General features: G+C 50.8%; 3 protein-coding genes across 13 annotated transcripts; 2 read left to right on the forward strand and 1 right to left on the reverse strand.

Moving 5' to 3' along the window:
* Positions 1-12491, forward strand: TMEM106A (transmembrane protein 106A). 6 transcript variants are annotated; one of them, XM_006266374.4, is made up of 8 exons: positions 2-108; positions 2455-2676; positions 3117-3180; positions 4056-4215; positions 5200-5340; positions 8098-8141; positions 9005-9058; positions 10354-12491. In XM_006266374.4, exons 2-8 carry the CDS (start codon positions 2475-2477, stop codon positions 10472-10474), a joined length of 786 nt encoding a protein of 261 aa, XP_006266436.1. In that variant the 5' UTR covers positions 2-108; positions 2455-2474; the 3' UTR covers positions 10475-12491. The 6 variants fall into 6 exon arrangements, with proteins under 6 accessions (XP_019355949.1, XP_006266436.1, XP_019355935.1 ...); XM_019500390.2 differs by lacking the exon at positions 2-108 and adding an exon at positions 306-554; XM_019500387.2 differs by lacking the exon at positions 2-108 and adding an exon at positions 306-504.
* Positions 12492-13706: 1215 nt separating this feature from the next.
* On the reverse strand, positions 13707-23303 carry LOC109286356 (uncharacterized). 6 transcript variants are annotated; one of them, XR_009461957.1, is made up of 5 exons: positions 22814-23180; positions 22172-22238; positions 18674-18744; positions 14910-15166; positions 13707-14252 (listed from the first exon to the last, which is right to left on the reverse strand). XR_009461957.1 is itself a non-coding variant. In XM_019500361.2 (4 exons), exons 1-4 carry the CDS (start codon positions 23153-23155, stop codon positions 14226-14228), a joined length of 507 nt encoding a protein of 168 aa, XP_019355906.1. In that variant the 5' UTR covers positions 23156-23180; the 3' UTR covers positions 14030-14225. The 6 variants fall into 6 exon arrangements, 2 of the variants coding, with proteins under 2 accessions (XP_019355906.1, XP_019355900.1); XR_009461955.1 differs by having other exon boundaries at positions 18674-18747; XR_002094365.2 differs by lacking the exons at positions 14910-15166; positions 22814-23180 and adding an exon at positions 23187-23303 and having other exon boundaries at positions 14030-14252; positions 18674-18747.
* A 119-nt stretch (positions 23304-23422) lies between these two features.
* ARL4D (ADP ribosylation factor like GTPase 4D) lies at positions 23423-24802 on the forward strand. The gene is made up of 2 exons (XM_006266365.4): positions 23423-23527; positions 23633-24802. The coding sequence occupies exon 2, from the start codon at positions 23660-23662 to the stop codon at positions 24260-24262; it is 603 nt and encodes a 200-aa protein (XP_006266427.1). The 5' UTR covers positions 23423-23527; positions 23633-23659; the 3' UTR covers positions 24263-24802.
* The last annotated feature ends 2234 nt before the right edge of the window (positions 24803-27036 follow it).

A 27036-nucleotide genomic window follows, 5' to 3' on the forward strand; every position in this document is an offset into this window, starting at 1 on the left:
AGGGGGCAGGGCCGGGCCCGCCCCTCCCGGGCGCTTTCGGTTCCGCTTTGCCCCGGGCATAGTGCGGCGCGGCGCGGCGCGGTGCGGGAGGGACGAGCTGGCGCCGGGGTAAGGAGCCGGGGGCGGGGAGGACCCCGACGGGACACCAGCGCCCCGGGGTCTCTGCCCTGCACGTGTGTCCCGGGACCGTGCTGGGGGAGGCCGCCCCTGGGCCTGCAGCCCCCTGCCCTGCCAGAGATGGGGCGGGGCCGGCCCAGGCAGAGGAAGTGTCCGTCACCCGCCCCCACCTGCGGCCGTGCCCCCAGCTCGTCCCTGCCCAGGGCCGGCCCTGGCCGGGGCGGAGCTCACCGAGCAGCGGCCAGGCTGGGGAGCAGGGCTGGCAGGGCCAAGACCCACCTGAGAAGCCCTAGTGGTCACTGAAGGAAGGCTTCTCAGCAGGAAGGTCATCTCCTTGCAGGAGCGTCTCCTTTGGGCAGCAGCTGGCCCAGCAAGGGCGAAGCTGAGGTCAGCTGCGTGTTTGGCCAGATCCATCAAAGCACTTGTCGCATGTAATGGTCAGTGGGCTGAAGGCACATTGGCCCTTCAACGTGATGCCAGTGTGCCAACTCTTTTGGGCATGTTGGTTTGCTTGGGGCTGGACTCTTTCTCTCTCTCTCCTTGTCCGTAATGCACCATCCACATGCATAACGAGGGAGGCAGTGAGAGCAGCTTCTTCCTGGGTTAGTTGCAGCCGTTTCTTGCAAACCCTGTCAGCCCAAGGTCCCCGCAGTGGCATCAACCTGTCTCATTGGGGGTTTATAATGGATCGCAGCTAAGGCTACTATCCTGATACATTGCAGTTCAGCTGCACAAAGACGAGTTAATCTTTCCCCAGCACCAGTGCCCATTGTGCCTGGTATTCCTGGACATCTGCAGAGAACTTTTGCAGCCCCCACAGTTCTTTGTCCCACATTGTAAGAGTAACTTCCCCCTTAAGCTCCTCCTCTTCATTTTTTGCTTCTGGAACAGGGAAACAGCGAGTATTAACTAACTTGGTTGGGTAAGTGACTACAACCCAAATGGCTGGGGAATCTCTGAAAAAAGCTGTGAAGCTAGGACCTGTAGATACATAGGGCTGGGGTCCTCTCATCATCCTCACAAAAAAAGGCAGTGATCAGTAATTGTGAAGTCCTTGGAATCTTCCAGGCATCAGGGCCCACGTTCTTACACGTGAGCCCCTTGCTGTAAAGTAACAGGAAGGTAGGGAACTTGCTGAATTTTTTGTCCCTTCAAGCTTATTATAACCAGTAATTTGGCAAAAACTCACCAAACTGAATTGCATGGAATTACTTGGGGGGGGGGGGACCACACACTGTTCCTCTGTGACTGAAACACAGTATTTCAGTGATGTCTTATTCAGTGTCACCCAGGAAAATCAAAACTAGCTGTGACCAAATAAAGGGAAACTGTCTCTGGAGTTTTCAGGCACTGCCACCCATCTCTCAAATGACAGTGTTGTGTGTGAGATGGGATAAATGGAAAACTCTGAATGTGTCTCTGAGTACATCCAGGATGTCAGGATGTTTTGCACTATTTTGCAAGCAAGAATTGAAAATGATTGTTCACGTGAAGCTTCTTCCTTTTCTCTGACCTCTCTTTCTTTAGGCTCTTCCTGTTGAAAAGCAGTGTATCTTTGAGTTAAAACAAAGCTGCTTGGAGGAGAAATCCTCTTTTCTTTCCTTTCTCTCCAAGGAGATCACCAAGTAGCAAACTGGATTCAGCTATTGACTGTGATAGAAAATTTAGCCTCTTATTTTTGTTTTTCTTGTTTTATTGCCAGTCCTCTGTGACATTTGGACTGATAGAGAAGACTATAGGAGCTGCCTTTGATTGCAAAAGGCAGCAGAGAGCCAGGGGAGAGGATCTAGAAAGTCATTTTGGTTTAAGCTTGAGAGGTGCTGATTGCAGTTCGAATCAGTTCAGCGTTTAGTGATCACTATGTTTAGGTGAGGCTTGGTGCAGTCTTTTTGTCTGTACTCATGTCCCTGCATGCTTTTTCATCTTCTGAGAAACATCATGTTCCCACCCTCCCACCCCGTGTCTTCTGCCACACACAATGGGCACATTAATCCTGCTTTCTAGGCTTTTGTAGTGTTGCTGTCTCCATATGTTCAAGAGTGGACCTAGAATTCATGACATTCAAAATATAAAAAATCATGGGATTAAGAGGAAACCAAAGTGTGTGTGTGTGTGGTGGGGGGTGGTTTTTTTTTCACTAGAGTCATGTTCTCAAGCGCTTCGCTACACCCATGACCACTAGGAATATTTCACGGTTTAAATTAAAAGCTGAGATTCTTGCACTGTGTTGAGTGAAGCAAATGTTGCTTAGAGTGTATATTGTAATGCACTGACTATTGGTTGCACTGTTCTTGGATCTTGGGCCACAAGGATTTTCTTTTTGTTTCTGGTGTCTAGTGAAGTGGTTTCTCTGAACTATGGGTGAATCGCTTTCCAACCTCTGGAAGGGCTCTGGCCAGAAGGAGAGTGAACCCGTCCTGCCCAAGAAATCAATTGCTGAGGATGAAGTCTCCGGTTATGGCAGTATTAATGCTACTTCCTGTGCACCATGCTTGGGCATTGCAAGTCGGGGCTGCGTCAACTGCCCAACATGCCAGGGAACGGGAAGAATCCCCAGGGGTAGGAGATTCTTATACATGGTTGGTGGTTTTCAGCCTTTCCAAACCTCTATCTCAACCAGATAGCATCAGCTGCTTCTGAGTAAACTGTGTGCACAGTGTGGAGGATGGCATGCTGAGACCGGTTATCTCTGTGGATGATGCACCTCTGTGCCAATGAGGAGACAGTGGGTTCTATTTGGGTTAATTAGCTCCAAACCCAGGCTCCTGACAAGTTGTCAGTCCAGTCCCAGTCAGCAAAAATGGTTGTTGCTACCCTAGACTGAAGCAGATTTTGGTTATCTGAGCTCCATCACTGTATCTTGCTAAATGCAGTAGTGTCTGTATCACAAAGTCTGATCAAGTCTAAACTGATGTGGTTTGCCCTGCAGCCTGATGTGCTTTCTTTGCTGCTTTGCCCAGTCTGATGGGTCTAACCTGCACCTCTTCACTTTCTTGCAGAGCAAGAGAAGCAGTTGGTGGCTCTGATTCCATATGGTGACCAGAGGCTGAAGCCCAGACGAACGTAAAGTTCTGCTTTTTCTGTTATCTTACATTTTCTTGCTATATTTGAATAGATGTAGTCAGAGCCGACCCTAGCGGGGTGCAGGGCCCGGGACAAATCAGCCTACGCGGTGCCCCTTTAACACTACATGAGGCGGTGGGACCCCCTCAAAGGTAGGGCATGGTAGTGCTGTAGCAGTGAAATTTGGTGCCTAGGGCCAAGCAGATCCCGCGTGCCTTGGATGAGCTGCTCTTCAGCGGACGTGAAGCCAGTCGCACGTGGTGGGGAGGCAAGCGGCTAGACACTTCCGTGGCACGGGGCTGAGCCACCAGCTCCAGGCAGGCCCAATGGGAGGAGCCACAGCCGCTCTGCCTGGCTCTGTGCGGGCCCCCCCCCCCAAAGCACGGGGCCTGAGGTGGTTGCCCCGATTCGCCTTACCCAAGGGGTGGCTCTGGATGCAGCTTAAGTTCTTCACATTACAACAGAGATTCTGTTTTAAAGGATCACTGAAAGGCTGATGAGTCTTGGGTGCGGTGCCAGTAGAATACCTGTACTGTGATGGTAGGGAGTTGCATTCTGAGCTGTAAGAGGGAATATCACTGGGACTCTCAGCTGGCAGTTCTGTTTGAAAAGGTCCCTTGAGGCCTTTGACCAGTGACAAGCAGCATGTCACTGTGTTTGAAACCTGTTGCTCCTCCTCCACAATAAGAGTGCTGCTCCACAAGCCTGTCTAATGCACGTCCCGTCCCAGGTCCTTGATACCTGAGGTCCTGGTGCCAACCTAGCATGAGCTGGTTTCTGTTCTTCTACATGAAGCCAGGCTGCAGGACACTCACTGCTATGAAGGCTGGCTGTCTGAACCAGGTGAGCCATGTCCCTCTGATGCTATCTTGCAGGAAACTCTATGTGTCACTTGCGGTGGTGATTTGCCTGCTGATGTCTTGTCTCATCATATTCTTCCTGTTCCCTCGCTCCATAAACGTGCAGCCTGCAGGGCTGAATGCCTCCTCCATTGCCTTCGATGCAGCCATTTCCAGTATCATCCTCAACATGACAGTGAGTTCTCAAGCTGGAGCTTACAGTGAAGTTAAGCTGAGCTATGGAGGGGTTGGAGGGCAGCAGAGTCTCATCTTCATCTCTCCATAGCTAGCGACAGAGAAGTATTCATAACTTGGCTCAGTTATAAGTGTCCATTCCAAGATTTCTGAAGATCAAATGGGATGGTGGGGGTGGGGAGAGTGGCAGGTCAGGAGTGAGTTATGTCGGCAGAACTACGTGCAGTGAAGGAGTGGAGATTGTTTCAAGTCAGGAGTCAGCTGTAGAATGGAGCTAGTTGAGGAAGCAGGCAAGGCTGGAGTGGCAGGGCAGGAGTGAGGTGCTTTTGATAAAGCCAAGTTGAGGGGGCCAGGAAGTGCTGTCTGGTAACAGTCAGCTATGCAGCACATTCTAGCAGTCATCCTTATCTGTGCGTTTTCCCTTGCAACCACTTTAAAACCCAGCCTGGCCATGATTGTCACAGGAATGGGTGCTGAGGGCATGCAGTTATCAGAGTAGGTAGGAACCTGCCTAATTTTAGAAAGCCCAAGTGCTTTTTAAACATGCTTTTTGATATTTAAAAATAAAAACTCTGGAAAAATGCCAAGCAGAAGGGAACTGTAGCTAAGCTGTGTATCTGAGGATCTGGGTTTGAAAAGGACCCTGTGCTCCAGGGCAGTGATGCAGTGATTTCACAGGGACATAACGATATGCACTAGAGCAGGGGCGGGCAATTATTTTGGGCAGAGGGCCGCTTACTGAGTTTTGGTAAGCCATTGAGGGCCATGTGACAGGCAGCCCTGGGCAGATAAATATTAATTTTCTAAATTTTTTAGGGGCCCCGCGGACTGGATAGAATGGCCTGGTGGACCGCATCTGGCCCTCGGGCTGCATTTTGCCCGCCCCTACACTATGGTATCATTGTGGCGTCATGTGTTTGTTAGCAATAGCTTTTTTATTAGCTTTGATGCACCATGCTTTCCCATTGTTGGTCTTTCTTCCTAGAACCTGTTGAACATTACCAACAGCAATTTCTACCCAATCGCTGTCAGTAAGCTGGAGATTGAGGTTTTACACCTGACCCTGGTGATAGGAAAAACTAGCATGAAGCACCTGCTGAATATGGGTCCTTTGCAGAGTGGCCAGGTGAACCCTACTACCTCTTGCTGATGCCTTTAAATACCTGACTGATATTTATCACCCCTGGATTGGGGATGGGGAAGAGTAGTTCCACTCTGCTTCACTCACCATCTCTCCATTTATTTGGGGGGTGGGGTTCACTTCTGTAACCAGCCGCCACACACAATTATTTGTGTATGTGTGGCTGAGTTGGGGTCTGAGAGCCTCAAAAGATCTTGATTTATCTTTTTAATCTTTATGAAAATCATCTTATTGAATACAGTCTGTCTAAACAAACCGCTTCTCTGCTCCCTCTGCATGTTCTCATTCATTTGCCGGAGCTTAGGCACCGCTTAGCAAAAAAGTGAAGACAAGCAACTGATGCTAAAGTGTTGGAGAATTTGAGTGCATCTGGGCTCAGTGCAGGTACCTCGAATGGTTGTTAAAGTAGTTGGTGTCTATCCACGCAAGCTCTCCAAATACTTGAAGTGGTATTGGCACTGTTACAGCAGCATTAGGCTGGAGTGAGTTCTGGGAATACTTCTACCTGCTCCAGTTTATTTCAAAGGCTTGAGTACTGGTATAACCCCATCCATCTTGTGCCCAGATCTGCAAATCTCCAGTGCTTTTGTTCTTTGGAAATATGTTTAACCAGGGCAATAAAAGTCACTGGGGCACTGAACTCTCCCCAGATGGGGATCATATTTGGGTCTAAACCAGGAGTGTCAAACTCACCCCTCCATGCATGCTAGATCTAGACATGGCAGTGGCAGCAGAGTGAGTAGTAGTGGCAGCAATTACTTGACCCCTCCTCTGCTGATGGGGCTCCTGACCTTGGATTTCAGTGATGGGCCTTACCTGCAAATTACTTCCCTGTGTAAACAAGGCCTATATTGGCTTAAAAATAATGCCTATAGGTAAATTAGTGCAGGGGTACTCAACCCCCAGCCTGTGGGCTAGATTCAGCCCATGAGGCTTCCCAAAGTTTCGGAAATTTGCTGGGGGATGGGAGAGAAGAGCAGTGGCAATTAACACTGTCACTGCTCCTCCAGCGCCAAATTTCCAAGCCCCAATGGGCCAAATGACATGGTCCTGCACACAGGATTTCACCTGTATTCACAGGAGTGGGTAATGAAGCCCCAGCAGGTATGTACTGGGCTGGGCTGCCAGGGCCCAATCCTGCATGTGTCAGGGTAGAGGCAGGCAGTGGAGCCCTATCCAGAATGCATGGAGATATGGGCAAGGCAACGAGGCCCAGTCCTGTATATAGATTCATAGATGTTAGGGTCGGAAGGGACCTCAATAGATCATCGAGTCCGACCCCCTGCATAAGCAGGAAAGAGTGCTGGGTCTAGATGACCCCAGCTAGATACTCATCTAACCTCCTCTTGAAGACCCCCAGGGTAGGGGAGAGCACCACCTCCCTTGGGAGCCCGTTCCAGACCTTGGCCACTCGAACTGTGAAGAAGTTCTTCCTAATGTCCAATCTAAATCTGCTCTCTGCTAGCTCATGGCCATTGTTTCTTGTAACCCCTGGGGGCGCCTTGGTGAATAAATACTCACCAATTCCCTTCTGTGCCCCCGTGATGAACTTATAGGCAGCCACAAGGTCGCCTCTCAACCTTCTCTTGCGGAGGCTGAAAAGGTCCAGTTTCTCTAGTCTCTCCTCGTAGGGTTTGGTCTGCAGGCCCTTGACCATACGAGTTGCCCTTCTCTGGACCCTCTCCAGGTTATCCGCATCCTTCTTGAAGTGTGGCGCCCAGAATTGCACGCAGTACTCCAACTGCGGTCTGACCAGCGCCCTATAGAGGGGAAGTATCACCTCCCTGGACCTATTCGTCATGCATCTGCTGATGCACGATAAAGTGCCATTGGCTTTTCTGATGGCTTCGTCACACTGCCGGCTCATGTTCATCTTGGAGTCCACTAGGACTCCAAGATCCCTTTCCACCTCTGTGCCACCCAGCAGGTCATTCCCCAGGCTGTAGGTGTGCTGGAGGGGGGCAGGAGGTAGCAGGGCATGATCCTGAGCACATGGGGCCAGGATTGGGATGTTGGGGCCTAATCCAGCCCAGGGTGGCCCAGGGATGGGGTGGTGAGCCAATCCTATGCAGGACCTTAGACACCATGTAGTACTGTTGATGGTAGGCTTATGTAGAGTTTAGCGTATAATTTCAGTGGCATAATTTGGATAGCGATCATCCTGCCTCAGGCAGGGGTTAGACTAGATGACCTCTGGAGGTCCCTTCCAGCCCTACTTCTCTATGATTCTGTGTGGAACTGGGGCCCAATCCAGCATGTGCCAGGTGAGGCCCACAGCATGGTTCTAGCCCCTGGACCCATCCCACACCAGTCATCCAGCCCACGGAGCAAAAGGTCGGACACCACTAAGCTAACACATCTTTGAATACAGACAAGGATGAAGTATTTGTGTGTATCATTAAATGCTGCAGGGATTTGAGAAGCGGCAACCAGCTTTTTCCTATGAGATTCAATCTTGCAGTGCATAGTTGACTGAATGAGATTACTGGTTTATGTTCAAACCCTGCAGAGCCCAGAGCAGGAGTGCTGTTTGCACTGCAAGACTGTAGAGAGCCATCTTTCAACCAGCCATTTTTTCTACCCAGTTCCTGGGCAGAATTATTGTTACTGTGTGGGGAGGTTTATGCTGTGTGGACCAGATAGGATAATCAGTAATTCTTTATTTTATCGCTGTGGGCTATGCCTGGATGTGGTGAAGGTACTTACTGCACCACTCCAGCTAATTCTTCTGTTTCATTTTAGATATATTACATGGTCTCCAATATGATAACGGATAATAATACCTAGTAAGTATTTTCAAAGACTTCCTTTCTTGGCTTTGGCTAGTGAGTAGCCATAATTCTTTTAGGTTTGTCTTCATGGAGTTATTAGCATAGTTCACATATCTTGTCTGTGGAGGGTGTCACTGAGAACATGTTCTCTGATGCATGTAATTGGTTTAGACAGAAATCCAGTATTTCCATTTTTAATTCCTCTCCCGTTTCTTCTGTGTTGTTTGTTTCCCAGTCTTTCACTGACTTTACTGTATCACTTACAGATATAACATCTCCCCAGAGTAATAAGTTTCTTCTCACTCTGATGCCTGAGTCTGATAATACCTGAGGTGCCACATGTGTACAATTAAATGCAACATGTATGGAACCCCTCTGCCCCCCCCAGCACCTCCCTGTGAAATAGCAAGTGGCTGCAGCCGGGGCAGGTTTTTCACAGGTGTCATGATGTGGTCTGTTTTCTGGAGTGCCTGATTGGGGGTCAGGCATTGGTAGAGCTTCATTCTCCCATCTTATACTGTTTGATGCTGTGGGGTGGCAAGGGAAGATCTGTGCCACCAGTGCTTGTTGGTGTAGCTGTGTTGGTCATTGTGTAACTAGATGGCATGAGGCTTATATAGCAATGTCATTGAAAGCTGCACATGCAGATACAGTCATGCCCATGGGATAATGTTCCTTCCAGGTGCTTGGGGTGGCTGGAATAAGATAAGCTGGCATAGCTGCATCCACCCTAGTGCTCAGTGATATTGGCAAAACCTTCAGAATACAGATCTGGCCAGAGACACAGCTGAAGAAGTGCCTTCTCATTCCTGGGCTGTTCTGCGGAATAGATGGTTGACAACAGTGCACTCTCATTAATTCTCTTTTCTATCTCACAGCAACATCTGTACATGGACCAGAATCAAAGTCCACAATATTCTACTGCATATACAGTAAGTTTGTCTGGTTAAAAGATAATCATTCTGAACTGACTTATGCCCTCAAGTACTTCTCATGTAGCTCCCCTGAACTTTGCTGTTCTTGGTAACCATGGCCATTTGTGGCTTTTGTTAATCATTTCCCAGCTTTGCAGCAACTGGGGTATGTGTGCTGGTGTGTACATGTGATAGTTGTATGATTTTAAAGGCCTGAGAGCCATTAGTTCATGGAGAGGTACCCTGCTCATAGCCACAATGTAGCTCCAGCAGTGCAAGCAAAAAGAGCTGTGACTTATACCAGGAGAGCAGTGCAAGCAAATCAGCCTGATGGACAGCCTGCATCAGGAAAGGGAGCAGTTGTGTCAACTGTAGCAGGGAGAGTGACTGTTGACCTTGTTCTACTCCCTGAAGGAGAAAGCCTGTTGCCTGAAAGGGGTGGGGGAGACTGACTCAGCCTGGTGCGCAGGGCCTTTAGCATTGTAATGGAGACACTGGGTGGGTGCTTTATGATATGTGTGGTGGACTGTAGCAGGGGCGGGGAGCTGCCTGCAGCCAGATGAGAGCAGGCTGGGGTCAGCAGCTGCTGCAGGCTCAGGCCAGCGGCGGCTCCAAGCTCTTCCCAGTGCTCTGCCTGTCTCCACCCCAGCCCCGGCTGCAGCAGCCCTGGGAGCTGCTGACACCAGCTGCCTGCACCAGGGCACAGTGCAGCCCAGTGGCTATAGGGAGCTGGCATCGGCTGCTCCTGGGACAGCTGCAGCAGGAGCTGGGATGAGCGGGGACAGGCAGAGCCCCAGGGGGTTTGGGGCACGGTGCAGCCCAGTGGTTGCAGGCAGCTGGTGCTGGCAGCTCCCGGGGCCACTACAGCTGGGGTGAGTGCTGAGCCCTGCACTGCCCAGGGCTCTGCTTGTCCACGCTCACCCCAGCCCGTACTGGAGCGGCCCCGGGAGCAGCCGTCACAGGAACCTATATCCCTATTTCTTACATTATAAAGTAGGTTCGCTTTATGCAAATTCTATTTATGCAGCGTTCTCCAGGAACACGGGTACCGAATAAATCGAGGGAAACCTGTAGCTGTACATGCAGCCTTAATATAAATCAGTGCAGGATGAGAGGCTGCCTGCAAACTAGGCACCCGCATTTAGGCTTTGATGTTATAAGTGACTTGGAGCTGCCAAGTAGAGACATATGGGTGGCTATGAAAGACAGCAGGAGAACTTCTCTTGGAAGTCAAATCCTAGCACATGAAGTTGTGGATCCATGGATTTCAATCTCTGTAGAGTAAGCTGGGTTCTTCTCATTCTGCTTTTCAGGGGCACTCTGACCTGTTCCTATCTGTGCCACTCGGAGCAGCTGGCTTTTGAGAACTATCAGTATGTGGACTGTCGAGGGAATACAACGTCACCTCACCCACTTTACCATGGCCCTCCCTGAGAGGGCTGGGATGGTGGAATCGCTGGAGGCCATGTTCTTCTGTTGCAAAGGCAAGTTGCAGCAGAGGGGTGCCAACTCCTAAATCTGCTTTCTGAGCCATTCTGATTGAAGCAGGACATGAGACTCTTTCCTGAGAAGATACTTTCACTCTGCCACTGTCTCTTCAGCAGAGACTCAATGGATTTGGTGAACTTGGGCCACGTTGCTCCAAGCTTGCAATTCCCATTTCTGTGCTTTATGGTGGCCAGTGTAAGTAGAGCACTCCACATTTGGGAAATAGCTGCACTCACTGGTTGAGTGCAGGCTGCTGGACCTGCAGAGTTAACCTGTGCCATACTTGCTTTTTGTGCAACCTATCAGTCAAATCAAGTTTTGCTATTTCCCTGCCATATTGCATCATTGTGTGTGTGCCCTTAATTAAGCATAAAAGTAATACACAAAGGGAAGGTGTGATACAATTCCTCTTGGACAAACAGCACCCACACTTAGTTCTGAAGTACCAATTGTGCTTTCTATGTGCAAGTGGTAGCAGTGAGTTATAGTGGGTCCCATACACAGGGTAAATAAGGGCATTGATATGTGTTTGTCCAGTCCAAGACCATGAGTGAGTGTAGGTTTTGTGAGTTTTTAAAAAGTAAATTCATGCTTTAGTTTTTCCTAACACACAAAAGGGATAGCTTCACAACGGGAGTCATGCAGTCCATGGGAGCCCCGGCTTGTCTTGTACCCATAATTTTGGGAGAGTTTGTGCTGTGTCGGGTGGGGGCCTGTCAGGCATTCCAAGCCCAGCAAAGCTAGTTTCCTGCCTGACTCTGGCAGCTCCTGTCCTAAAAAAAATAAACAGGTGAGGAAAAGTGCACCCTGACCAAGGGAAACTGTTTTATTCAAATACCAGGAAACAACACTCACTCTTCATAGTTTGCCCTGTGGGAGAAGCAGCCCTAGCAACACATCTTCTTTCTTATAACTCATGTTATCCTTTTGTTCTCTGTAAAGACCAGGGGCAAGTAAGAATACACAAACACCCCCTGCCTGCTAGGCCAGCATTCTTAGAATGGGCAGTTTCATCCTAAACACAACAATTATACCTGCAGGCCAGCACATTCCCTGTATCCAAGTTTTGCTAATGCTCCACATGTTCTGACTGGCTGGATATGGAATGTTGGATACATAATCTCCCCCCTCACACCATGTTTTAATACCACTCCAATTGAATGAAAATATGGGGAAAATGCAAGACAGTCATTGGGAGACCTGAACTCTCGTGTCTCCAGCAAAGACTTGTTTGTTCCTAAACATGTTTACAAAACCACCACTCTCCGCAAAGAACCAGAGTGCTTCTGGCATCAGGAGGGCCGTTGGACCAATGCAGAGAAGCAGACCAGTGCTGCCGCTGCTGTGTTGCCAGAGGACAGCATCATTCAACAAGCAAGCTCACCTTTTGGTATGTGCTCCTGAGTGCTTCAGATGGGCCACTGAAGTGATTTGAAAACAGCAGTGGGCCAAATCTTACCCCCTTGGGGATGAGGAAGAATTGCATACTGTTCTGAATACATCGCTTGCCTGTTTCTTCTTTTCTGTTCTCTCTCTTCATGCTTGTATGTGCTAAATCAGAGGTCAGCAATGTTTTGGCAGCAAGGGCTGGAGCTTCTGACTATTCAGCTGTTGCTGCTCCCATGTTTCTACCTTCCTCCTCCCACTGGCCAACTTCCTCTCTGCACTCACCTTAGTTACATATACCCAGTTCCTCTAGGGAGGAAAGCACAGATACAGCCCTTCATCCACTTTGGAGGGGATGGATGACATGGCACAGCTGCATGCCAGAGATTCCCCGGGGCCAAATAGCACCTCAGCGGGTGCAGGCCATTGGTTGTCCACTCCTGCACTTAATGATTGCATCTGCTCTGCTGTCCCTGCCTCTGGCATGGAGTTTCTAGCTGTGCTCCAACACTACAGTCTGCCATGTACCTGTCCTCCGGGTCAGTCTGTTCTTAAATAAAGAGGGCATTGAACCTAAGTGTCTTCTCCTTGTATTCCATCCAGGAAGAGCACACACTAACTGCTGAAACTTCCTTAGCCTGATGAAGGGTTTTTGAACCTGAAAGCTTGCTTAATAATTGTTTTCCAACTATTTAAGTTGGTCTAATAAAAAATATCAGATTCACCCAAAGAACCTTGTCTGCCTATGTCCTTAGACCAACACTGCTACAACCTACACCCTTCTTCCTTGTATCACACTCCTGGGGTGAGCAGTCTTGCTCACAGTACCAGAGTGACATCTGCTGGTCAGCATGATGTGAAAGTAGGTGGCAAGGTTTAAATAAGGTGGAAAGCAAGACCTCAAATCCTGCCTTGGCCACCCCCTTCCAACTAAAGGCAGAAGTATGTTGGGCACCAGAGCCAGGTGGCATTGATGGGGTGCAACTGCAACAGTGACAGAATAGTGGTAAGGAACCTGATTTGAGGGGGAAAAACCCAATTGCCTGCAGCACTAAAATCCATAGGGGGCAGGGCTCAGCCTTGTTGCACAAGTAAATGCTCTAGTATGCTGCCAGAGAGGTAGCCAGGGGAATAGCTGCTGGAAACTGGAATCCTCTTAGGGTGGCAGTCAGCTGACAAGTTCTCTGGCAGCTTCTGGTCTTGACTGCCTAAACATTCCCCTGTGGAGAGATTTGTTTGTTCACACCAAGGCCCTTATGAAAACTCTGATAAAAAGTGTGACTATAGGTAGCTGTTTTTGCTCTTTGTGAGCTTCAGAAACCAGGTCAGTGCCAGAGCTGCAGTAGCTGCATGCCCCCCACCTTGTTACTGAATCCAAGACAAGGGGCTCTTTCCCCATGTTGAGTGTGGGAAAAAATCTCATCTTGGATTCAAGTAAATATGGTGTTAGGGTTAGTGGGTCAGGAGAATGGCAAGACCCCAGCTGCTCTGTCAGCAATTCATGGAGGAAAAAATACGTTAGTATTGGACAGCGGCAGCAGATCTCCATCCCAGTGCAGTAAACAGCAACACTCCCAAGTGTGCAATGTCAGAAGTCTATCCCTTTCACAAACCAGAGGAAAGTTCTTCACTGCCTTGTGCTTCCCCCCACAGCAGAGTCCTGGAAAAGCTCCTATGAGTTTGTACCCTGTAAGTCAGTAATCTTGATCAGGGAAGATAGAATGAAACAGCTTCCAAGAAATCTCTGGCTCCCTTGAGGAGAAGTATGAACAAAATTAAATAGCAAAGATAATGTGATTCCTAGCTGACTTTAATTAGAGCATACTTTGTTAAATATGGACTTCAACTGTCCCTGTATTTATTATCCATCTCCTTGGATTTCTGTTCCACCATGTTTCAGCATCTGAATAGGGGATACCAGCTTAAATTTGACCTCAGTTTTTAAGTTTCTTGCTTCCTTAGAATTGAGCTTGCCTTTTTCTCAAGGCACTGGGTCTTGCCTGGCTGTGGGGAGTGCCTCAGATGCACTAGTAGGAAGGGTGAAATGAAGTTACAGACCCAAGATTAATACAGGTGGTGTTGGCTCTATAAAAAAAGACTGCACCATTCTTGGTGTTCTGCGGGGTGGGAAGAGTTTATTTTACACTGGGGCTATTGCCTACACTGGGAACGAGGTAGCACATCCTGTGTGGATCTGTTCATGCTAAGGCTTCCTTTGCAATGTTAGACTTTGGATGCGTCTGGATCTCCTTGGTGCTCAGAGGTGACTTACTAGGTACGGCGTCTTCCTGCACAGTTAACCGGACAGCTGTTACCATTGTTGGAGGTATTGTACAGTCTGGAAGGGTAAAAAGAGAATGTTCATTACCACGTTTCTTCCCAACAAAGATAGAAAATAGATGACTATTTAAAACCTTTTTAAAGTGTTATTAATTATTATTAAAACAATTTTAAGTGTGTAGGATTTTTTTAAATAAGAATGTTGGTTTATTTTGTTCTGTTTTCTTAGCACTTAAAACTGAACTTTAGATGAGCTAGAATGAGTAACAGCTGGTCAATCTTCTCTTTTCAGCTAGAAAAGTTTGATGCAGAACTAAGAGAAGTGCTAGATGATTGCTGCCTGTGTTTGACAAAAGCCCTAAGACGGCGACACAGCCAGTCTGGGCCCAGCAGGGTATAAAAGGAGACTCCCCATGTGATGAGGAAGCCAGATTTTCCTCTGCTTGCACCTTCATAGTTTCACAGTAGCTAGGGTCAGGAGGGACCTGAACAGATCATCTAGCCTGACCCCCTGCCACATGTAGGAATGAATGTTGGGTTCACAAGACCCCAGACAGGTGATCATCTAACTTCTTTTTGAATTTACCAGGTAGGGGCGAGGACCACTTCCCTAGGAAGTTGGTTCCAGATTCTGGCCACCCGAACTGTAAAATATTGCCTCCTGATCTCTAACCTATGATACCTGTATGGTATCTGTCCAGGCAGGACCGCTCACCATCAAGGCTTCCACCCAGGTCTCAGTTTGATGCTGTGGAGACTGCGGCTTGCAAGTTCCTTCCAATTATGGCCAAGTGAGGGAGTGCCTGCAGTGTGAGTAGTGCCTCCTTGTAGTGTCCCTCAGAGAGAAGGCAAGAGAACTACAGGAACATCCTCCTCCATGAGGCATCTGAAGCATCCTCCACCATGAGGACTTCATCGAGTCAGTGCCGGAGGAGACCTCCAGGACTGGAGAAAGGACTGCCAGAGGTGGTTCTAGAAAAGGAAGAGACTACAGACTCTCAGGAAGGCAGAAGATGGAAGCATCTCTGGCAGCAAAAGAAGTCATCGTCCCCATCTGCAGTGATTTGCCTGGAGAACAGATATGGAGTGCTAGCAACAGAGGAGGAGGAGAGCATTCCGTTGATGGAAAGAGGACAGGAATCCCCAAGGTGGGAAGGATCAAGACCACTATCACAAAGAGGAAGCAACAGGCGGAGAGACTCCCTTCTGTGTGGGATGGAAAGATCCATCTGCCAGCCTGACCTTTTGTCCCAGGAGGTCTGCTACTTGCCTGAAGCCTGGATCCAAGATGTCACGGAAGGATTACCGAGACTTGTCAGACCCTTTAACTACTATCCAATGATACTGTCAAGGGTGACCCTGAGCATATCAAGAGTGACTACAGGGCTCTGAGTGCGAGGGTGAAGGGGACGGGGCACAGGTGGCATTCTCCTCTATCCTTCCGGTCAAGGGGAACGGCTGAGGCAGGAGCAGATGCATCCTACAGATCAATGCATGGCTGTGCAGATGGTGTCACCAGTAAGGATTTGGTTTCTTCAACCATGGGATGTTGTTCCAAAAAGTGTCACAACCCAAAGTTGTGATTTTTTGTTTGTGTGTGCTTCGGCACTGCTAAATTATTTTCCCGCTAAATTGCAGCTTCTTTGCACGGTGGAGTTTTCTGCTGCAGAAGAGAACCCCGGTGCAACAGAGAATTTCCCGCCAATTTGAAGCTTTCTTTTCATGGTGCATTTCTTTTGCATCTAAGAAATGCACGGTGCAAGGAGTTCCCGCCATTTGTATGAGAATTTGTGCCATATTATTGGCCGGTTCTAACATATGCACACGTGGCAGCTAGCGATTGGCTTGCTAGCCGTATAAAGAGCTTGGGTGGTTTCCGCCCAAGTCGAAGTGAGAGAGAGAAAGAAAACCTTCGCCTTGCGTGAAGATCTCTAAGCGCTGCGGATCCTTACAGACCCAACGCATTTCATAAAAGGCAACAGAGGCCTGAACAGCCTCTAGCCTCTCCCCGTCGCCGATAGATTCCTAGACGTATCCCTTCCTGTACGAGAAACTACCGAACCCACGGAGCTTCAACAACTCCGGGGAAAAGAACGAATTTGTTGTAGTCCTCTAACGAGGATTTAAGCGGAGCTGTACCTGGAAACTGTCCAGCCTACACCACGACCATCTTTGGTGTAAGTAAACAATCTTTAAATCAACCACTACGCGTCCGTAACTAATTCTAGCTCGCCCCCAGTCTTCTCTGGCCCCGCGTGCCCGGGCTGCTGGCTACAGCCCGCGTGCGCAAAGACGGGCCCGGATCGCCCCCGGCCCGCACAAAAAGAAGGTTTGCTAGGAAGAGATGGGATCCACCTGATGAAAAGAAGGAAGAGCATCTTCACAGACAGGCTTGCTAACTTAGTGAAGAGGGCTTTAAACTAGGTTCACCAGGGGATGGAGAACATGTACAAATTCATGCAATGCAGCCAAGGATGTTGGCTGATGTGATTGCAGAGCCTCTGGCCATTATCTTTGAAAACTTGTGGCAACTGAGAGAGGTCCCAGATGATTGGAAAAGAGCAAATATAGTTCCCGTATTTAAGAAAGGGAAGGAGAACCCAGGGAACTCTCTCTGCATCACATTGCTGTCTTTCAAAAACTTAATTTTGCTGGGAAAATTAAAGCTATGTTAAGATGAGAGCACAACAGCAGCCTATAGCACTTCATATTAACTCAAGACCGCTGAGCACTAAATTGCTGTCTTTAAAGCTTTGTAAACTAAAGGTGAGCTGTAGGCCCCTGTATGGAAGTGACTGGCCCTGTAAACTACCATGTAGAAAAAAGAAAAATCCCTTCTCCCTGTTGCTGTGGGATTGTTCCCTACAGTATACAATCTACATGGGCTATGGGAAAGAGTAGTTTTGTTCCATCCTTGCAAATTAACTACCAGTGTATGAACAATCAAACTTTTTTAACATTCCAATTCAGAATTAAAAACTATAATTGCTGGGAATGAGCTGCTGGTCTTCTGTCAAGAGGCTAAAATAAGATGAGGTTTTGTGCTTTCTATACTAAGGGCCCCAGGTTTGCTGGGGTAGAAAGACTGTTCTTTGTGGAAGGGTCCAGGCTTCTTCCCTAGGCAGATGAACAACTTCGACAGTACAAGACTTCATGCCTTCCTCATTGTTCAACTACATTGTTGCTCCACCAACAATGTACTTGAAGCTGCACCTATTGTTTAGATTCATAGATGTTAGGGTCGGAAGGGACCTCAATAGATCATCGAGTCCGACCCCCTGCATAGGCAGGAAAGAGTGCTGGGTCCAGATGACCCCAGCTAGATGCATATCCAACCTCCTCTTGAAGACCCCCAGGGTAGGGCACAGCACCACCTCCCTTGGGAGCCCATTCCAGAGTGCAGCTACAGCCATCATATGGGTAAAACTTGGAAGATGTGTTCCTGATCCCCAGCTGGAAATCTGTGTTCAGCTGCTGGTTAGACCCTTATCCTTTTACTGCTCTGCTGCTGACTTAGATGCAGTAGATCCATGGTCACCAACCCGTAAAGCTCAGAGCCTCTTGGAGTTGATCTGAGGCTGGGGGTGGGGCATGCACATGCATGCCCCACTCCAAGCCCAGCAGGTCAGTCCACGGGGGGAGGGAACAGGTGGGGACCCCTGCAGTGAGGGACAGAGTGCCACAGAGACAGGAGCAGGGGTAAAGTGAGTGGGACCCTGGCCAGGCGGGCAGTGGGAAGATCGAGCCCGGGCAGCTCATTGTTGGGGAGGTTGCTACCGCCACTGTGCACACTATGGCAGAGGCCCCGGGGGGGGACATGCCCCCCCCCCCCCCCCTTCTGCATCTGTGCGCGGTGGAGGCAGCTGCTGTTGCAAGCTGGGCTTTGCACCCCACTGCATCCCACCCAGGAGCAGCCCAACATCACATGTGCCCACCACTGGGTGGGCAGGGGACAAGGTTCAGCCCAGCAGTGGGACCCATGTGGCATAGAGCTGCTCCCAGGCCAGCTGCAGCAGGGCTCAGAGCTCAAAGCCCAGCCTGCAATGGCATCCGCCTCCACCGCGCACAGATCAGGGGAGGCACGTGCCCCCTGAAATGCAAGGCAGTGTGGGCGGCTGCAATAGTGGTGATGGAGGGAGTGGGGCATTGGCAGAAGCAGGGGCTGGGGGGAGTGGGGCACAAGCAAAGGTCCGGGGGCCACCTGCTCCACTCCCCCCAGCCCCTACTCTTGCCTGTGCCCCACTTCCTCCCTCACCACTGGAGCCTTGATCTGCCCCCCCCATGGCCCTCTCCCCTCCCCGGCCCCTTCCCCCACTGACTAAACTTCAGGGGGGGTGGCACGGGGTAGATCTTGGGTTGCTTTTTAATTCAAAAAGAGATCTCCTTAAAAAGGTTGCAGACCACTGCAATAGATTCTCATGAGGGCATGTCCTTTATGTCAAAAAAAAGCAAACTGCCCACCCCTGCCCAACAACTTACTGAAAATCGGTGTTGCAGTCTTGCACTGCTTAGCAGTATGGAATGACACTTGCACTGGCAGGGGCAGGTAGCTTCTGAAACAAATAATTGTGTGTTGTTAACTAAATTCAACTATTCATTCAGACTGTCTCCAAATATCAATCTGTTTTAATAGTCTCTTACTTTACAAGAAACTCATTGGATAGCATTCAGAAATAGTCCTGGGAACAGAGGCCAGGACATGGGGTTCTTTTCCCCAGTCAGGTTAGTGATCAAGCCACTGGGTCACCGTCACTCTCCCTCTTTCCTGTCCCAAAGAGTCTTGCATTCTTTGGTGCTCTGCTTCCCCAGGAAGAGCAGAGAGTGCCTGAACCCACTGTAGCCTACAGCCTGGTAGTTATAGCATTCCCCTGAGAGATGTGGGTTTCAGCCCCCTCAGGTCAGCATGTAATTGAATGCATGTCTCACACTTCTTGCATGCTTTAGCCACTATGTCAGTGATTCTTAACCCTGGGGTGCCACCCTCCCCCCCCCCCCCCCCAAAATCCTTTGAAGGGTGCCACTGCAGTATGAGGTGGTATGATAAGCCAATTGTGAGGAGATAAGCAGATAAGATCTGACTCAGAATTTTCCCTGCCTGGCCATTTCTCTACCCCCACAGCCTATTCCCCCATCTCTGCTGCCCAGCCCCTTTGCATAGAAGTAAGCACTGTAATAAATTGGTTTATGAAATGGGGTCCAGTTCAATTCACAAAAGTTATGGAGGGGTGCCTTGATTCTAATGAAGTTAAGAACTACTCCACTAAGCCATTATGTAAAATGCGGACAAACCTAACCACCATCTTTGCTAGGTCATTTTAAGAGAAGTGACTGCAGCTGTATTTTGCATGGAAACTGGTCCTTTGTGTTAGGTGTACTCTGGGTATAGAGGTGTAGGTTGTAGCCGTGTTGGTCTGAGGACATAGGCAGACAACGTTCTTTGGGTGAATCTGACATCTTTTATTAGACCAACTAAATAGTTGAAAAACAATATTTAAGCACCTTTTCGAGTTCAAAAACTCTTCGTCAGGCTAAGGAAGTTTCAGCAGTTGGTGTGTGCTCTTCCTGGAACCTGAAAGCTGAAAGCTTGCTTAAATATTGTTCTCCAACTATTTAGTTGGTCTAATAAAAGATATCAGATTTGCCCAAAGAACCTTGTCTGCCTCTGGGTACAGACTTATTCTTACACCTGGTTTCTGGATCCTGACTGGGGTTATGCATGAGCTAGGTCCTGAGTTATTCAGACTTGGGCAGTTCTGGGGACCTTTTAAAAAAAAAAGTACCTCAGGCCTTACACACTTTCAGGGTTAAGTGGCAGCTGGACAGGGGAGTTGACTCACAATTTGGAGCCTATGTTTTATGTAAGCCATTTATTGGATCTAGCCTGAGGTCTGTATTAAGGCTTTTAATCAATGTTGGTGCAAGTCCATGTGTGGATGTTCTTAATTCTCTCTCTCCATATTTTATCACATCACCCAGCAGTATAACATCTGCATTTTTTCAACAAAAAAATGAATGAACAACAATAGTGAAGACCCTAGTGGGCTTTGTGACATATCAAGCACTTCTGTGGTATAAAAAAAATCAATTTTAAGGGTGCTTTCTTACCTTCTTGTTCCTGAGTTGTGTACATTATGTTTGCTGTTGAGGGGGCAAGGGTTGTATGTGAACTGCAGTGTCAAAGTTGCATTCTAATAATAAGACGACCCCTCTGAAGAGAGGCACTGTATTTCCTAATGGGTTCATTTCAGGCTAAAGGGGTCTTTTTCAACTGAAATCAGTAAAATGTTAGTTTAAGTAAAATTAAATCAGGATTCTCTTAATGCAAAAAGAGCTTTGCATCAAGAAGTTAAACCAATGTAGTTCCTCTGGTTCTAGCAAGTCCTTAGTTTACATCTCAGCTGAGTCTCTGTTCGGAGGTGTGGTTTTATGCCCTCCCTCAGGTGACTTTGGCTGCACTCTATCTTACATAGTCATTTGGGACTACAGGAGGGGCTACTTCTGAAATGCTAAGTTACAGATCAAGCCACTTTAAAATGTTAATGAATCTCATGACTCACTAACACAGTGGCTCTCTACCTTTTTTGTACCAGGATCCATTGTAAACATCGATGGCCAGTCCCAACCCAGCAAATAGTGTAAGTAGAAAACAGCCCCCTGGCTCTGCTGGCGTCCCAGACCTCCAACCCGCTCCCCTCCTCCTGTTCCCAACAGCGAGACTCATTACTGCTCCCACCACTGCTGGGACCCCGCAACAGCCGCCAGCAGCACAAAGAATAACAGACTGCCAGGCCGTGGCTCTACTGCACTGCCATGGCCCAGCCATAACTGCCACTCTTCTCAGCCACCCGTGGTGCCCACCTCTCCTCCAAGGTAAAGACATAGCCTGAGGGGACTGGCAGCACTGGCTTGGCCATAGTAGCACAGTAGAGCTAAATCCCCGTACGGGAGCAGGAGATGAGGACAGAGGGTTCCCCCCATCTGTTATTCTTCACAATACTGGCAGTGCAGCTGGTGAAGGGGTCCCAGCAACAGCAACAAGTCTTGCTGCCCTGCTTTGCCCTCCCACGCTGAGTCCTGCCCACGGGGCCACAGAGGCAACTCTTGCCCATTTCATTCCAACCAGGCTACAGCCCCATGCCTGCTGTGGCCCTGTGGGTGCACCAATCTGGTAAGACACGTGCCCCCCATACCTCTCCAACACATTGCCTGTGCCCCCCACCCCTGCCCCATAGACTTACCTGCAGGCAGCTGTAGGAGCTGCTCTCCATGCTACCTGGCTACCACCTGCATGTGTGCGTGCACATGTACATGCCCCGCACCATCACCCTCCTCCCACTCCCCCCAGCCCCAGGCAGCCCCTTGCAGGCTAGGATCTCTGCCAGCTGCAAAGGGAAACCTGCAGTTTCACACATGTTCCTCCTTTGGAGGAGATTCCATAAAGTTTGTGACCCTTTCATATATTCTTGCAACCTACTTCTGGGTCATGACCCCACGGGTCGAGAAACACTGCACTAGTGAAAGGTAAAGAAGCGCTATCTTATGCATGGGTATGGAGTTGGGTGCGGCACCTACCCTGACCGGGTAGCAGAATCTGGGGGTCCGGACTCCGCCCCATCGGTAACACTATCCTCCCTCCTACTTTAAAAGCAATCCAGCTTCCTTTGTCTAATTGCTCGTTCACCCCATTGTACATATTTTATTCCTCCAGCAAGTTCCTTTAATACAGCTGGAAGAGGTGGACCAGGGGTGAGACCCAAGTTCTTTCCCTTCCCCAGTGTGGCTGCGACTGGCAGCCCAGCCCGTTCTCAGCTCGAGCATGCTGCTTTGCCACTGCTCCGCTCTGAAGGGGAAAGGCCGGACTCTTCCGAGGTGCCAGGCACCCTCGGGGCCAGCGCCACAGCTCCTCCAGCCGCCTAGAGTCCCCCCCCCACTCAGGGGCCGGCGTCTCCCCCAGTGCCGTCCCCGGGTGCCACTCACGCGGCGGCTGGTCGGTGCTGCTCTCCAGCCTGTTCTCAGGCACCTTCTCAGCGGCTTCTTCCATCTTCTGCACAAAGAAGAGACACGCCGTGGGTTAGCGCCGTCCAGCCCGCTCGGCCCCGGCCCCAGCCCCGGCCCCGGCCCCGCGCCCACCTGCCTTCTCCGCTCCAGCACCATCTGCCTGCGCCGGGCCTCCCAGTGGTAGGCGGACATGGCAGCCGGTACCCGGCCCCGGCCGGCTCTGCCCGGCGGCCGGCCGCGGCCCCGACAGCGCCTGTCACCGGCCAGCCGAGCCTCACAATGTGGCAGCGGCTGCCGGGCAACCGGGGCCCGGGGGCTGCGGAGCTCCTCCCCCGCGCCCGCCGCCCCACCGGAGAGGCCGGGCCGGCTGTGCTCGGTCTACGAAACCCGACGCCTCTATGCCCTCTGGTTTTCCAATGGACGACATAAAGGCTTCGGGTTTCGTATCGCAGAGTAGCAGAAAACCGGGCTGTCCTCTGCGATGCCCACCCCGTCCGGGGGGCGGGGAGCAGCAGGCTGCAGCCCGGGGGCCCCTGCGATGGGCAATGTGCATCGTGAGGGAGCAGCACATCACCCCAGCCCAGCCTTGCACTGCAGTGCTCAGCGGTGCATCCCCCTTACGCCGGGCTTCTTGCTCCTGGAGGGGGGCTGCTCCAGGCCCGGCCTGTGCTGGGCGGCGCTCGGAGCTGAGGCTGCCCGGCGGAGGGGATGGGGGGCTGTCCGCTCCGTTTTGAAAGGCGGGCGCGAAGGCGCAGCGGGCGGAAGGGCGGGCGAGGCGCCTGCAGCTGCACAGGCTGGGTCCTTAGACCAGCACGGCTGCAACCGACGGCCCTGAAGCCGCGCAGGACGCTTGCGGCGGACCCGCCGGCTCTCCCTGGGCCGGAAGGAGGGCGCTGGCCCGCGAGAGCTCTGCCCGGAACGATCTGGCCAACTCCGTCGTGGGTCTAATAAGCGGCAGCGCATCCACCCCGGCCCCTGCCTGCGGCAGACCGACCCAAGCGCTGAGGCCGGCTCTCCTGCCCGCCTGAGTCACGAGGTCCCCCCGGGGGTGCCCGGGACAACGCGTTTCTGGCACGCCACCCTCCGCCGGACACAGCGGGTCCGGGCGGCTGGAGACGCCACTCGCCTCGCCCGCCGCCGCCGCCTCACAGGCCTCGGCACCCGGGCTGCCGGGGGCGGGGGGCGGGCGGGCTCCGAGCCAGCTGCGCCCAAGGCCGGCGCTGATTGGCTCGCGCCGCGTGGCGTCAGCGGCGCTGGGAAGTTTAGGCCGGCGCCGCCCGCCCGGCGCCCGCAGGAGCGCGAGCTGCGGCTGGAGGTGGCGCGGCCTCATGGCAGGTGGGTGCGGGGCGGGCCGTGTGGGGGGCGCGGGGCGCTGGCGGCGGAGCATCCCCTGGCCCCGGGCCGCCGCCGCCTACTGATCTCGGCCTGTCCCTGCCGCAGTCCGCAGCGCCCCGGTGTGACGCCGCCATGGGCAACCAGCTGGCGGAGATGGCGCCCGCGCCGCCTTTCTTGCCGCCGTTGCAGGCGCTGCACGTGGTGGTGATCGGGCTGGACGCGGCCGGCAAGACGTCGCTGCTCTACCGCCTCAAGTTCAAGGAGTTCGTCAAGAGCGCGCCCACCAAAGGCTTCAACACGGAGAAGATCCGTGTGCCCCTGGCGGGCTCCCGCGCCATCGCCTTCCAGGTGTGGGACGTGGGCGGCCAGGAGAAGCTGCGGCCCCTCTGGAAGTCCTACACGCGCCGCACGGACGGGCTGGTCTTCGTGGTGGACTCGGTGGAGGGCGAGCGCATGGAGGAGGCACGGGTGGAGCTGCACAGGATCACGCGCACCTCGGAGAACCAGGGTGTCCCGGTGCTCATTCTGGCCAACAAGCAGGACCGGGCCGAGGCGCTGGCGGTCAGCGAGGTGGAGAAGCTGCTGGCTGTGCACGAGCTGAGCTCTTCCACCCTGCGCCACGTCCAGGGCTGCAGCGCGGTGGATGGGCTGGGCCTGCAGCAGGGGCTGGAGAAGCTCTACGAGATGATCCTCAAGAGGAAGAAGATGCTGCGGCACAGCAAGAAGAAGCGGTGAGCCCTGCCAGGCGTTGCCCTGCCCACGGTCAGCCCTGGCGAGGTGCAGCCCTCCCTTTGCACCAGGGGCTTGCATCTGATGACACCTCTTCTCCCCCCTTCTCCCCACAAGTGCACAAGGGCTTTGTACAGCAGCCCACACTGGCCTGTCAGGGGCAGCAGTGTTCTCTGCAAGATCCAGCCACCCTCACCCCTGGCGAACTCGTGTGGGGGGTTTTGGACTGTTAATTTGAGTGTGCCAGGGACTGGGATCCACTGGGCTCATACCATGCCAGGAGTACCGCTGCACAGCCCACTCCAGAGCGACACCATGTGTCAAGGCAGGACATGGGGTGGTGCTAGGTGACTTAGTGCCAGGTGGGGAAATGCATCTCTTACTACAGCTGGCTTTGGAGAGTGGCTGGGCCTGCGATTCTGCCATTGCTCAAGGAGGGGCAGGGAGGAAACCTTATTTGTATCATTTTTTTTTTTATGTCATATGTGCAGCTTTTCCTTTTTTGGTAGAAAGTAAATGTAAGTTATTAAACCAAAAACTTGAAGAGCTGGGAGTGGCTCTGTCTCTTCACTGTGTTGATGCCTCAGGCTTTTGCAGTTCTCATTATTGCAGTGCCAGCAGAGGACAGCTCTGCTGTTGCACACCCATTTGGCTGGGTCAAGGCACAAGGCAGCTCTTTAATGTGAGAGGTAATTCTGAATGCCTGCCAGCCACCTCCCTTCTTTCAAGGAAGGCAGGCTTTTAAGTACAAAGTGATAGTCATCTGGTGCCAAGGGAAGGAGCTCGGATTAGTAAGCAGCCTAAGCAAACCTGACCCCATCTCCAGCAGATGTGCTAATTTAATAGAAACTAAAAAAGCTCCTCAACACCCTTTTAAGACCTGCGGAGTACTAGTTGCTTGGACAACACTACTTCCATTTCTGTGTAAGGGTTGATGATACAACCCTTTGAATGTATTATTAACCCTTCTCCATCTCCTGGAATCTTCTACATCTGCTACTGCAGGGTTCATGCATTTCCCTTTGCAGCTGCTTCTGGTTGCTGTTGGGACAGGATCCGGGCTAGTGGACTAATCTGGTTATTGTGGTATTCCTGTAGTCCTCCTATTTGTTTAAAAAGGAGGGTTGCAAACCACAGCTACCCTGAGCTTCCACCCTGAATCTGTGCCTTGGAGTAGCTTCTGTGAGGCTGAGAAGGGGGTAGGTGCAGATTAGATCACTGTCAGAAACTGGGCCTCTTGCTGTGATACAAATGTCTTGTGCCCCCTTGGAGGGGAAACAGAAAATTGGTCTACAGTCAGCTCCAACATACTGAGTTGCCTGCACTCAGGATTTTTGATGTCTGTGTTAAGAGACCCCACTTCCCCCAAGCAGTATCTTGGCTGATTTGCCTTCTGGTAGTTCAGTGGGATTGACCTGGGAGGCTCTAATACATTTGAGCATTGATGCTGTACTAAAGAAGTGAGATCTATAGCATCCAAGCTGATTTTCCTAGCACTTTCCACATGAGGAGAGCCTGGAAAGACTGGGGATGTTTTAAAGGGAAACAAGCAAACAAAAAGGAATAAGATGCAAGTATATAAAATAGTGAACAGTTGAGAAGAGATGCATAGGGAGCATCTGTTTGATCTGTCTCATGACAAAAGCAATGGGGGGGGACACACTATTAAACCAAGTGGCCTATGGAACTCATAGCCACAGGATGTCAGTATGTGTAAGAATTTATTAGGATATGAAGAGGAACTGCATATTTGGATAGCAGGAAGCTCCAGAGTTCTAACTGTTAATGATAAAGAGTTTAGGAAGGGAGATGAAACCTCTCTGCTTCAGGGCTGGAGACAGTCTGCAATCATTAGCCAGCATGCAATGCCCCTAGAGGAGAGATTGTCCCACAGATGCCTGCGGTCAGAGTTCTTGTTGCTGCTGGTTCTCTAAGACCAGGCTTGGAAGACTCCAGTCTGGTCTGGCAATTCCTGTTGCTTCATGCTCCCCAAAGCATCCTGACATTCCCATTATGGCCTACCTCTCACTGAAATCAATGTTAATCTTTCTATAGGGGTCAGAGTGGGCAAGTGCACACTTGAATGAGCTTGCAAACTAGCCACATCCTGTATTGCATTGTATTGTATTGTATACACTGCTGTAATAGGGTTGGAGTATTACAGCTGTGATGGTCCAGGAAATATGCAAGAAGCAAGAATTATTTTGTATTATCTTTTATTGGACCAACTGCTGAAAGAAACAGCAAGTGCTATATCCACAACTGAATAAACTGAGGGAAATGATGTTCGTGGAGCTTTGAGCAGATGAGAGAACACAGCATCACTCCCCAGTATAGTGCAATGTTAGGCCAAGACTACCTTGGATCAAATTCTCCAGTTGTTCAAGATGCTCCAAAATTTGTTGCCTGTAGGTGATTGAGCAGGAGAAAGGGACTCTGTCCAGGTTTAGGCCTGTTCTGTGTTCTGCAGGAAAATCTGTGGTGGCTGGGAAACCATTAAACTTGCTAGTTTTCTTTATGGTAGGGTCCTGAATAATCCTAGCTAGGCTTCATGAGAACAGCTCCAATCAGTTCTTTCTGCTTGCTTTCACCCAAACCCTCTCCCTCCTCTTGGCAGATTAGTCTCTCCAGTGCTGTATACATACTTTCTCAACTGGCCTGCTGATCTTTTTTGTTTTGACTTAGTTCTCTGAAATAGTAGGATGCTGGGCCTGGAGAGTAGTAGGGATTAGGGCAGGGTGGGGTCGCTCCAAATCCAGTCCTGGTTGCAGTTCATCACA

This window comes from Alligator mississippiensis, chromosome 4, assembly GCF_030867095.1.
Source record: "Alligator mississippiensis isolate rAllMis1 chromosome 4, rAllMis1, whole genome shotgun sequence".
Classification (NCBI taxonomy): domain Eukaryota; kingdom Metazoa; phylum Chordata; order Crocodylia; family Alligatoridae; genus Alligator; species Alligator mississippiensis.

Coding starts and splice junctions, on each gene's coding strand:
- TMEM106A (XM_006266374.4), top strand. CDS start 2,475: ATGGGTGAATCGCTTTCCAACCTCTGGAAGGGCTCTGGCCAGAAGGAG. Junction 3,181..4,055: donor AGGCTGAAGCCCAGACGAAC/GTAAAGTTCTGC, acceptor GCTATCTTGCAG/GAAACTCTATGTGTCACTTG. Junction 9,059..10,353: donor AATATTCTACTGCATATACA/GTAAGTTTGTCT, acceptor TCTGCTTTTCAG/GGGCACTCTGACCTGTTCCT.
- LOC109286356 (XM_019500355.2), bottom strand. CDS start 23,155: ATGCGCTGCCGCTTATTAGACCCACGACGGAGTTGGCCAGATCGTTCC. Junction 18,748..22,171: donor CAGCACCGACCAGCCGCCGC/GTGAGTGGCACC, acceptor TATTTGTTTCAG/AAGCTACCTGCCCCTGCCAG. Junction 14,253..18,673: donor GACTGCAACACCGATTTTCA/GTAAGTTGTTGG, acceptor TTACCCTTCCAG/ACTGTACAATACCTCCAACA.
- ARL4D (XM_006266365.4), top strand. CDS start 23,660: ATGGGCAACCAGCTGGCGGAGATGGCGCCCGCGCCGCCTTTCTTGCCG.